Consider the following 12,895-nt stretch of genomic DNA (forward strand, 5'->3'; position numbering starts at 1 on the left):
TGGGGTAATGAAATTATTATAAAATTGTGATTTATTAGAATGAACATCTCTGGTTCCTTTTTCGAGACATTCATTTGGTACTAGTAAGACGATGTTAAGATCCTGCCTCGTAAGGAAGTGATCTACTATCTCTATAATTCAATTTTCTCTCTTGAACTGGTGCACTCCATTCCATCTTGTATTACATTCCGTACCAATCTCTCCGAGATAGATGGCCATCGAATAGATGAGTCCCATACAATCTACTATCATGGCTGAAAAAAAAATCATTTATTTATTAATTTTGTTTCCTCGGTTAGTTGTGTTAGAAGAAGATCTAGATAAAGTCTCGCCATTGACAGTAGCCAGGATGTATGATGTCTGCCATGCTCAACATGTGTTAAACATTCTTTGATGACCAAAGAGTTTAATAGCTGTTGTTTATCGAATTTCACTCCAATCAGATGAGTTAGCTTGTCAACGAGTGATTTGAACCAATCAAGAGAAAAACCATTTGTTTTAACTACAGATTAAAAACAAATGATTTATCTAGAAGTGTATTAAAGATATAGACTTGTAGCCTGTATAAGCAGGATATATAGTGAACTGCAAGGAGATATAGAATGGAAGCTGTTATTATATTGATTGAGACTGAAACTCATAAAGACATCATCAACTTATTTCCCAGGTGGTATATATACTGTACAAAACTTACACATAAATTTCACAACTTTCTAGTAAAATACTCATTCCTTCATGTATATATAAAAATGTCAGTCTTTCCCTGCCATTGCATCTCAATCAGTTCAGTTTTATATATTGCCAATAACACACAGTCTTTTATTTATATACTGGTAAGTAAATAAGTTCCTGGTTACAGCACATCACTATTTGGCATCATCTACCGACTAAGTTTGCAAAAAGGAATTAATTCGACAGGCAACAGATGGTTGTATAAAAAAAGTAATTTTTTTAAGCTGAGATCAATATTTTCTTTTGAAATCAGAGGAAGTTAGCATTTGGAGCATGCTTAAGTTTTTGGAGAGGAGTGCCTGTTGTTCCGGAATTATGGATGGAAGGTGCCAGATTGTCCCAATATTCTCTAAAAAGTTACAAGGTCAGGTGCAATCAATGCCAATTAAAGATGGTCTGTTCTCTAAACTGATGGAAATGGAATTAGGTAAATGAAGTTGTTGTTCAGTGATTGATGCCTTTCATAGCTCTGGGCCAGCTTTAAATTCACGTTGTTTTTCACCTGTAGAACAAATTATTTATGCACATATCAATTGAATTAAAGGAAACTCTTTTTTTTTGCATTTTTCTTGGAGATATCTGAGAGGAAAGTTTGAAGTAATAAGAACATGAGATAGCCAAACTGACACAGAACTTGATTATGGGAAAAAAGTAACGATTTATAGCCTTTATTATTTCAGATCTGCAAGGCATTACATAATTTTTTTTAAGCTAGCTGCATTAATGGAAATCAAAATGTGCAAGGCTTTATAGAATTGAATAATTCATGAACTTCTGGCAAAATCATAAAATGCTCATAATGTTTTTAAAATATTGATAATTTTTGCCAATATTGTTGACCCTAAAAGTTTTTTCACAGGTTTAGAAGAGAGATAAAGTAATTATTGAGCTAAGAAAATGACAGAGTGATGTGATTTTTCAAAGCAACTTGTTGGATGGGTAGGAGAGAGGTTTGAAATTATAATAACCAAGGGAAAATCGGTGGAGTCGTAAAGCTTAAATTTAGGGGATTTGTTAGAACAGGCTGAAGAATATTCTCTTGGATTTCCGACTGAGCTTGGGAATTGGGATGCCCCTGTAACTCTGTAACTCGGATCATCTGGGCGGCATGCGACTGCCAAGTAAAACAAGATAATCCATTCATAATGATAAGAAAATAGAATGATGATTTCATTAGGATTACCTGCTTAATTGGTTGAGATTTACTGGCTTAGAAGTCAGATGAGGTAAATATTGGCCCTGAGAATCTGCACTGAATCTGAGTCCATGATGATGCAGGGACAGCATGAAGAGTGGAGTGGGGGCAATGTACTCTTGCATGGCTTTTTGAATTAATTCAAAACAAAGTAAAATTTACTATAAATTGCATGCATCTTTATTATGCCCCCCCCCACCTCCTTTTTCCACATTTAATCCTTTCCTTTTATTATATGCAGTGAAAGTAAATTCAAAAGCATCAAAAATAATATAGCAATAAATAAAGAAAAATTGTAGAAATTTTCCATTTTCCACTTTTATTTTCTATAATTTTTGAGTCTGACTCATCATTTTTTGTCATGAAAGTTTTGAAAAGAAAACGGAAGGGCACATGTCAAGTGCCCAGTCATTTGTCTTCTTGTTACCAAAGAATGTTTTCAAAAGAGTCATCAACCTAGCTGTAGCTCCTGTTATTAATGAGTAAATAAATGACCATGCACTGCCAGGTGGTGAGATATAGGTGTATCTGTGTATCGGGGTCAGGGAGATCCATCTGTACAACAACCCCCACGCAAAACTTGTACAATATACCTGGAAATACCTGATGAATATTTATCAAATGCATGTTTTTTTTTTTCTTCTTTTGACATTCAGAGTTCAGGATCATGTTAGATAGGTGCAAACTTATATTTATGATGATTTTTTCAAGAAGGTTATGTATAATTTCATTGATTTTTCAATCAGTTGTATGAGAGTGGCCAGTGACTAGTCTATAAGTACAGCAGGTAGAGATTTGCAGTACATGTACTAGCTGGCATTTTGGTACAGATATTCTTCAGTGTGTAATAGGAATACCCCACTAATAATTGCCTTTGTTTATACTGGCCAAAATCCAGGGCACCTGTCAACAAGGGTTTGTGTATTGGTATAGGGGCATATTGTCTTGTCAATTACTGGAGTATGAATTAAGTAATTATTATAATGACATACTAAGTATTGAATAATTTTTTTTTTTTAAATGTAGATTTTTTTTCTTTATATTTTGAATTTATTAAGAATAAAGCACATTACATATTTCTTCAAATTGGGGAAAAAATATGCATTATAATACTTTATGTTTTATTTTAAGAAAAAAAATCAATGGAAAATGTATTTTAGATGCTTTGAAGACATTGCACTATAGGACAAACATATCACCTGCCTTTACTCCATTGATTTCTTGGTTCAGACAGTCATTTAAATCGGTTAATCAGAATACCTCTTTTGCAGACTGCAACGGAAAAAACCCCACTGCATGTGATGTAATTTGTTCTTGCCCTGTTAGGGTTTTTATTTTCTTAGTCTGTGTCTATGCATATGTAAGGTGACGGCATGGGGAAACTCAACTCCCTTGATGGGGTTCACTTAAAAAGAAATCAGAAATTCAGATTGCTTGGAGAGCTGGAATGTTAATTATTATTTGGTTGTAATTATTATGATTTTCCCATAGCTGCAGTATTTTAGCTGGACTTTAAAAGTTGTGGAAGAAATCAACATCATTAGAGAATTAATTCGGACATGTAGAAATGAATATCTGTTGCGGATCAGTTTTTGAAAACTTTCTACCAGAACTTCTTTTTCCTCCAATATTATAATGAACTCTGCAGAATGATTTTATGTTCGTTTGTTTGGAAAAATGATGTCCATGTCCATAAACAAAATTAACATGAGGCAGAATATGTTTATTTATGGGGAACTTTATGAAATGAAGCGGTTAGGAAAACGAGCAAAAGGGGGAAAAGATTTATGGAGAAATTTGATTATTTCAGAGAGAAAACAGGGAAGAATCTGAACTATAACCATTACTCTGGTAAATTGACTCCTGGATGTGAAAGGTCGGTTATTAAGATCCCCCCCCCCCCCCCCCCCCCCAAATGTATACAGAAGTAAGAGGCTATCCAGTTTATTTTATCTGCAGAACTCTGACTGCTTTGCTTTTTAGCAATTTGTGAAGAGAGAGTGTACAATATGTTGTGATTGGCTATCCGAGTGCTGTTATGTAGATGTATGTTTTAAACACCATTGTGATAAGGAAAACTGTTTATATTATGAAGCAAGGGAAATGGGATTTGATTTTGGAATCCCGAACATTTTGTTTAATAGTTTTCGATAAACAAAAGATTGAAATCTTAATTCAGCTGCGAAATTTGGCATCAGATATTTTTTTAACAATTCCGAAACATGAAGATTAAGTATCTCAAGAATGCAGTCATTTCTAGTGACTGTTTATTATATGACTCAGAATAAGACTTATTTCATATAAATGAGGCAGAAGGATTTAAGAATTCTTTTCCTCCAGAAACTTTGCGCAGGGAAACGCATTAAGGCAACAGGTGGGGAAGATTCTTGTCTTCTGCAGGATCTTCATTAGGAATTGTCAGATTCAGAAATCTTTGAAGTCAAAAGATCTTACAAATTCTGAAGTACATAGTACTTGAGGGACTTGAACATGCAAAAAAACGGCTCATCGGTCACTTGGTGCTTCAAGTTAATTGAGCCCAACCTTGGCCATTATACAATTAAGCTCTGGAATCAGTTATCTATCTGTTGATTGTTGTAAAAGTCTTTATTTTGGTTAACTGTGTTAATGCCATGATTGTTAATGCTACAAAAAATGATTTTATTAATCATTGATGTGTGAATTATGATGAATTCATGCAAATTAAGAGGGATTTGGAAGGGTGACAATTGCTCATGAATGTGATGCAAGCCTAAACCTGAGAAGACATTCTTTGAAAAAAAAAATGCTAAAACTGTATTACATGTATGTCAACAAATAGGTGTTTATTGAAACATTTGAAAATGATGTGTGGATTATTCTGGTTGAGGTCAGCGGCTGTGATTTAGAGCCGGGGTGCGAGAGTTCAGCCTCAGGTTAATGGCGGTGCCTCCCTTCCTGAGTAGTGGGTATGTTTGCTGGTGATCTACCTGTGTGTATTGAGGAGATCTCCCCTAATTTCCTCTGTTTATATACATCTACACATCAAAAGAAAATTTCAGGACATGCATACCCATCACCTAAAACAAGCATTCTTCTGTAGTTTTCTCTGTCCAAGGTTTTATCTTGCCTCTTGTCTACACTTTGATAACTGCTGCTTAATTTCCTTCTTGTATATAGACTGACAGCTTAAAATCTTCATTTGCAGGAATGTACATACTCTTGCATCAATACAATATATGATGCTGTATGATAATGACGTTCTCTTGTTGTATTAGATAACTGTGATTGAAGCGGGCATTATTTAAACAGATTATTAACCATTAATTTGTCTAGTAATTGTTAAGTAAATTGAATTAAAAGAAAAGTCCCCCCAAACCACTTCTCCTGTATATTAGGGTGAATTTCTCAATTACAAAGGTATGAGTTTTCTGAGATATTTAATTTATATGTAAATTCTCTTAAGTTTGATATGCAATATTTGTGTGAACCCTCTTCTCACAATTACCTAATATATTAGCCACCTGTGAACTGAAGGTTTAGAATGCATTTTGTTTCAATTTTTGGAAAGTATTTCAAGTTTAAGTCTTTTAAATTTAGTATTATGCTAATTGAGGATTTCTAATTTGTCTAATTTGTAAAAGTATTATATATTATATTTATTTACATAAATAAGATACATCAACTTAAATTATGTATCTTATTGATGCAAATGGCATGTTTTGTGTTCATGCAGTATGGATCAGGCAAGAAATGAGAAATTATCATTGGATTGAGGTGTAAATAACTAACATTCTATGCCACAATCTTTTTTATAAAAGGCAGTCAATTAAGGTGGCATTTACAAAGTTGTATTTCTGATCCAGTGATTGAATTGTAACAAAGGCAGGTTGAATGTTCAATGATATCCTGCGATTGTATTTATTGGATCCCTTTCATTAACTGTTATGTGGGATCTTAATACACATTTTATCCTTCACACTCGTTATCAAGCAGATGGCTTGATTGCATAATTCATTTTTTGGTTTTTTTTGTCCTTTCCTCATCTGTGAAGAGAGATGCATTTCAGAGTCCAGTTCCCCCAACCTGGCCCCAATAAATTGAATTGAATGGTGATTTAGAGTTCTTTCTAACCGTACCAGGTGCTTCCTCTTTTCCTGATTTAATGGTGACAAACTTTCTCTTTTGGATGCTAAAGATTTTTTTTTCTAATTTAAACAGTGTTCTCATTAAAAGACAAGGGTATTAGAGCACCACGTTAGCAAGAATTAATTGCACTGTCTGGCCTCAATTAATGCATGGAGAGAGAGAGAGAGAGAGAGAGAGAGAGAGAGAGAGAGAGAGAGAGAGAGAGATTTGCATTAAAGGTCATAATCTATTAAAAAAAAATCAATGATAAAATTTTTCAAATTTTTAATTTTTGAACATATAAAGAAAGCTGCGTGTTATAGAATGGGTTTGAACTAATCTAGGAGTGACTCCTTTGTTTTAAAGCTAGACCACTTGACCACCAAGACCCATTTTGGCAAATATGGATACCAAACAAGGCAATATATGAAATTCAGTAAAACTCTTTGTTGGCCTCATGTATTGGCAAAGTGTTGAATTGGGTCCGAGTTTGTTACGTGGACAATTGTTAATTTGAAGTTTGGACAGTTTGAATTGACATAACTAAGGATTAGCAAGAGGGCAAACAGTGTTTTAGGTTTCTGCTTGTGACACGCTTGTTTGTTCAGATAGATTGGGATGTTTGGGCCCATGCGAAACTGATACACAACACGAATGACGATTGTCAAAACTTCTGTGTCTTATAATAGAGCCAAATATACCAATACACCCTAAAGGGGGAACGTTCTAATTAACAGCGAGTTAATCCGGGTAATAAAAAGTGGGTGGAGATCGCCGTATTTAAACAAGTGTGGATTTGTCAATAAGAAAACATTTTTTTGTTGTATCCTTCAGGCTAAAGGGCTGTGTTATCTTTAATTAGAGGAGTTGGAAAATGTGAAAAATTACTGAGAAAATCTCTTTGAAGGTGTTTGTTCATACCTTTTTATCCGGCTAAGTCAATAAAACAGTTAAAATGATAATTTTTTGTCTGTATACTTAGAAGAAAATCAAAGGATGACCTGTTAACAGCAGAACCTTTTCTAGGTTGTTATAGTCCTGTGATGGTGAGGGAAATGGAGGCTAAATACCTAGGTCAGGGAACAGTTGAATAGACAATTAATTTTCATGTCATAGGAAAAAATTGGAAAGTTCATACATATTACGTATACATTGTATTACAAATCCTTTCAGGTATTTCCGTTTTCTCAAACTGTTTTACGAAATGGAACCGTTTACAATCTCATTATACAAATGCAGCCCAGGAAGTCCAATGGGGGAAAAAAGGGGTCAGAAGTTTGTTGGGATTTAACCTGAGAAAGTAGTTGCAATGTTGTTTTAATTTATTACAGTAAATAATCTTCATGTAAGAAAGAGTCCTAAGTATTTGCCTATTGTTGCACAAGTGTTCTTGACTATTCCTAAATATTAGCTCGGCAAACAAGATAAGTCCAGGTTTATGTAAGAATTTATTTGTTCGGGCTTTAACACAGTTTTTGGCATCTTTGGCTTTTTCACTGTTGTACCTTTAGGAGCAGAGAATGGTCAAGATGAAATTGGCACCCAAAAATTAACTGCAAGATTTATCGGCATTCAAAACAATATATTTGTGTTTTTTTATCTGTTAAAAAAATTGTACGGGGTCACCGAGAGCAGTGTAGTTATTTTCCACATGTATTTGTCTATCAGTGGTCAGTGAGAGAGAGGGAGAGTTGTCTTGTAGTGATAGCACTAGGGTATTATAACCGCTGTCGGTCATTGACCTCACCTGAGAGTGAAGTGGACACAGCCTATAGAGATCAGGGAAATGGAAACTTGGCACCTGTGAGGAAGTTACTAGATAAACTGATCAGGTCACAGTTAAAAAAAATCCAGCAACAAATAGAATTCAGTCAGTGAATTACGACAGCTAATGTTTGATCTTTAAAGTGACAGGAGTAATTTCTAGTAGATCGATCAGAGGGATCAATTAAGTAGTAAAATGAGAAGAGATATAAAATGGTAGGTAATCTTTTTTTTTCTTTATATTTAATTTTTATAATATTGTTTTTTTTTTAAAGTATTTCTTTTTGTATGGAAGTAAGAACAATCATATGTTTGTAATTTTTTGTCTTGAAATTTGTTTTCGGCTATTGAAAATTACAGATTAAATTTTTTGCCAATTTGATTTTTAAGTTTATCATGCACAGTGCACAGCCTTTGCCAATTACTTTTTTCAAGAGTCGCAGACTTTATGGATCTGCAGATGGATTTTAAAAGGTCAATTTTAAATCTAACTTAATAAGCCTAAAGCTTCCTTGCAAAATGGAGTGGGTTTATGCTTATTAAATGCTTCTTGCAGAATGGTAATCTACGAAGTTGTGGTTCTTGAAGTTTAATTCCGCTGTTCTACATGGATAGAAGTGAACGACATGGGTCCACTAGAGTTATTAAGGCTGGATTAGGAGTATGCTATCCTCTTTGGTTCTTATGTCAGCTGTTAAGTAGTGGTCTGTAAATAATCCCGATCTGCCTAAGTGACAGAGGGTGGGAATTTAGGCACTATTGTCTATATCTAATCCGTATTTGTGTACTGCTTGCCAAAATATTTACTTTTGTAATTGTGTTTCCTTGAACAATGGATATACATATTGAAGTATAATCTCATAGGTGAACTTGAATTTCACAAGGAAAAGCCCTTAAAACTTTAGACATTACAATTCTTTGTTAAAGTGGTTTTTTTTTTTTTTTTCATGTTTGCTTGGAATACATTTCAAGCATGTGGCATTTTGTAAACATTAGCTTTATGCATGTGTTAATGTTTTTACAGGGAAATCGGAAAAGTAATTGAAATCTTTGATATACTATATTTATGTCGATAATTGGAAATACATCTCATTAAAGTGCAAAAACTGGCCTTTTGAGATTTGTAATGTTCGCTGTCATTATATTTGTAAATGTTAAATACATGTATAAATTCTTTGATAAGGTCTAGCTTTGATTTCTGTATTGTCAGATAAATAGCAAACTTGTATGGAAATGAAGGTCTTAACTTGTCAGCTATCAGAGTTGACAGAGAAACGTGTGGGATAATGTTTTTTGATGTGGCCATGTCTGAATTCCTCATTTTTATGAATGATGTAATAATCCCTTGTAATTCGCATCTCTTAGCGTGCATTTTGACAGATTCATTCATACAGGTTATGATTGAAAGCCAAGCCCCAAAGTCATTTATTTTTCAGTCCAAGATAAGAAGAGCAGGATTTTTTCTCACCAAACTGTGAGGTGTGACTTTTGCTGGCAGTCGAGTGTATATATATACGTAGACAAACCCTAAATCTAAAGGCTTTACAAGGTTATAAAATCAAATATTGACCCTTATGTATTATATTTATCTTCCAAGAGCATAAAACTGCATGCCTTGAATTTTAATATGTATATACCAGAAAGTCGCCATGACATCTTAAGGCATTAAAAAAATTTTGTGACTCTGAAAGACCAGATCGAATCTTGAAATCTTATCCGTTTATGCTCCGACACAAAGAGATTTTATTGGAGGGGGATGTTGAGTATTGACTGAGGGGTGATATGATGGAATTTGGGGTGAGGAATGTTAAGATATGCAGGCCCATGTATTCCTCGTTTATGTATCTTTATCTACTGACATTACAGGCCAAGGGAAGGAAAGGTCAGCTTTGATCAAGTGTCCAACGCTGCATCCACATACACATGCTGTAAGAATTAAAATTGACTTCTATTTCCGAACATGAAAGAAGCTCTATATACACTGGTCACTGCAATCAGAGGGGTGTATATACTGATGGAACATCTGCGGAAGCGTTAAAGATGTGGCAGACACGCTTCTGATACTGCGGTTATGTTGCTGATATCGTGTAAACATCTCGGGATGATGCAGCAGTCATTTTGTGTGCAGCGTATGATAGTGGTATCATCAGCGTAGGACAGGTTTATTGGGGCACCTGTCGGTAAAGGTTATCTTGATGAACCAGGCCCTCTCCCTCTCTGACTCTCTCTTGTATGTATATACCAGGCTCCGAGTTTACACAGAAAATCGCAACTGTTTGCATGATTCATCAAGTTCCGTTGTCAGTTACACTCCCAATAAAAACCGTTACCCTTGAAATGTGTAATTACTTTTTTGTAATGATCCTAACAGGAATTTTTGGTTTAAAAAATTTATTTCTACATGTTGAGGTCACACGTACACGATACAAATTTTACAGACAGCAAATTTGATGTGATGTAGAAATATGTATATCTGTATTTGATTTAGGGATTTTCTATTATCTTATCCATGGTGATGAAAGGTTGCATCTTGACAGTTCGATAACCAAGATACGAAACGGAGATTGTCTTTATAGATTGAGTCTGACTGACAGGAAAACTAACAATTGTACGGCAAGATGTGGCCTGGTTATGTTGACAGAAGCTATTTACCTGTGACACAATATAAGTGGATACTGTGCCCATTTTTAGTACATAAATTATAACGCAGAAATGTTCCGTGAACGTCTAGGTCCGAGAATCAAATTGAGTAAATCACAACACCTGGGACCTTGGAAAACACATTAACATTTTGTATTTTACTTTGAATTGCACCGAAACAGACTTATTGAATGTCACAGATTTTTTTGGCCATCAAAAATTTTTTCTCAAGTAGAATGGCACTCTTTGGTGTATGACAACAGTAAAATTAAAACCCAGTTTTCTTTTGAGAAGATATTTTATCTCAACTCAATTATTAAAATCAGATGAATTTTTTTTTCAATTTATACATATCTCAGTGTCATATTTTTTTTATTTGACATTGTATATTTGTGAAGTAGTTTATAATTCATAATTGGGCTATGTGCACCCATTTTGGTTAAGAAATGCCATGTTCGACCTTAGAAGGATTTATTTAAAAGAAGTCTGCATGCAAGATACCGATATTATATTTATATTTATAGCTTTATATTCCTGCAAGCTAAATTATACCTTATCTATTGAATTTTATCCAGAAGTTTTGTATTAATTTTATTTAATTTATTATTTTTAGCTTGTCTGAAACAGCAATAATAATATTCAAAGGAAAAAATGCATAATGCATTATTTCCTTATTTAATTGGTGAGAAATGGAACGAAATTACAGTATCAAATAGGGAACCAAATTATGGGTTAATGTCAGAATCCTAAACCAGTGTGAATTGTTTTGTTTATGTAGGGTGGGAGGTGGGCGCTTCCAGACATAGATATATAGGAAGTGTCATGGTTTAGTGTTGTTCTAATTTGGGTCTCTTTTCTGTGGTCTCCTTGATACAAGCTGATAAATTGATGCAGGATTAGGAAGTCTCAGTGACCTAATGTCTGAAAGCTTTTGTGTCATTATATCGGTAGGAAGAAGACTGATGAATGGATGAAAATTGAATATCTATTCAATGATCGTTTATAAGAGATTATGTATGGAGACATTAATTTTGCTCCATACTACATGCATTCAGCTTTAAGGGATAAAATGCCAAATGTTAGTTCCCTCATTTGCATCCAACCTTTAAAAAAAACGGGTGGGATTCAAAGAGATTAGAACAAATTTGAGGGGGAAGAAAAAAATTAGGTTGTACGAAATCTTGTTTTTCTCGTAGTTTGTAAGATGGTAATCTGCATAAAAATGTCATGAGCTTATACAGTTTTAGATATGTTTTACCTTAAATTATATATGTTAATGTTTGTTTATACACCCTCTCCACAGGGCAATGAGGGGAAATTAAAAACATATTACTGTCGTGGACTCTTTCTGTGTAACTTATCACCATCGTTGTTTTGGAAACTCTTCGCACTGTGTTGCATCTGTTGGGAATTTGGCATAGCTGGTTGCTTAAAAAATACAAGACAAGATTTTACGCTAAGGTATCGCTTCAAAGCGTGAAGTAGTAGGGGAGGAGGGGAAAGTTTCCCAGGGAATAATTAGCCCAGATACCGATATGCCTCCTCTGTCTTGATCTAATTAATGGTGTTGTGATTTATGTGTAAGATGATGAGGCCTTTTTTCCAGGATCATTTTAATGTTTTAATCGCTGTCATACATTTTAATTATTTGTCAATAAGAGGTTAGAGTTTAGTCATCATGAGGGTAAAAGTATTTGCTACAAAGTGCATTATGGAATATGATGCATTGAGTATTGAAGTGTAACATAGCTTGTAGCAAGGAGTGCAAGCAAAATTGTTTTGTAAAGATGGAATGAATTTTATTTGTGAATACATTTATTTGGGGTATTCTATCTCTGTCATATTGTAAATAATTATTTAAAGGCTTTAAAGATGATATGAATGATGGGGCAGAATTCTGCCCTATTTTCAAAAGGTTGACGATATCATGTAGAGGTAATATTATTTTTGCAGAGTTTTGCAGTGGAGAGAATCGGGGAGCACCTACAGATTCCTGATGCATGTAGGCAGTTTCAGCAGGGTCTCTGTAATGTTTGTGACACATCTATTGTCCAGCTGAAGCGAGAGGTGACAGCTATGGTCCAGAGCATCCACCAGGCTCAGACAGAATCCCCGGTCCAGTCTGGTCACGTCATCACACAGCAACCCAGCAACAGGTGAGTTCACAGATGGAACCCCCATGGACAGGGCCACATTTACCCACTTCAGTAAATATAGCAAAGCATGAAGGACAAGAGATGTTAATTCATTATAAATATCATACTTTGCGGCCAGTCTATATATTACCATGTCATTATTATAGGATGAATGCTACATGTTGAATAATGAAACTGACTTTCCTGTAAGCTTGAATTCATTATAAGCATTTATGCTTATAACCTAGTTGTACTGTGCCGACACAACAAAATATTCAGTAACTTGAAGCTTTAGAAATCTATCCACAGTGATACCCACATG

General features: G+C 34.5%; 1 protein-coding gene across 6 annotated transcripts in view; it reads left to right on the forward strand.

Moving 5' to 3' along the window:
• Nucleotides 1–12,895, forward strand: part of LOC105339571 (kinesin-like protein KIF26B) — an 85,688-nt gene that overhangs the window by 26,612 nt on the left and 46,181 nt on the right. For 5 of the 6 annotated variants that reach the window (XM_034470643.2, XM_034470642.2, XM_034470640.2 and 2 more), the window contains one exon: nucleotides 12,392–12,594. In XM_034470643.2, coding sequence (XP_034326534.2) covers nucleotides 12,392–12,594 — 203 coding nt within the window. Of the gene's footprint in view, nucleotides 1–7,771; nucleotides 8,015–12,391; nucleotides 12,595–12,895 lie in introns of those variants that run through there. The other variant, XM_034470298.2, reaches the window with a different exon arrangement.

This window comes from Magallana gigas, chromosome 6 (genome assembly GCF_963853765.1).
Source record: "Magallana gigas chromosome 6, xbMagGiga1.1, whole genome shotgun sequence".
In the NCBI taxonomy this organism is placed as follows: domain Eukaryota; kingdom Metazoa; phylum Mollusca; class Bivalvia; order Ostreida; family Ostreidae; genus Magallana; species Magallana gigas.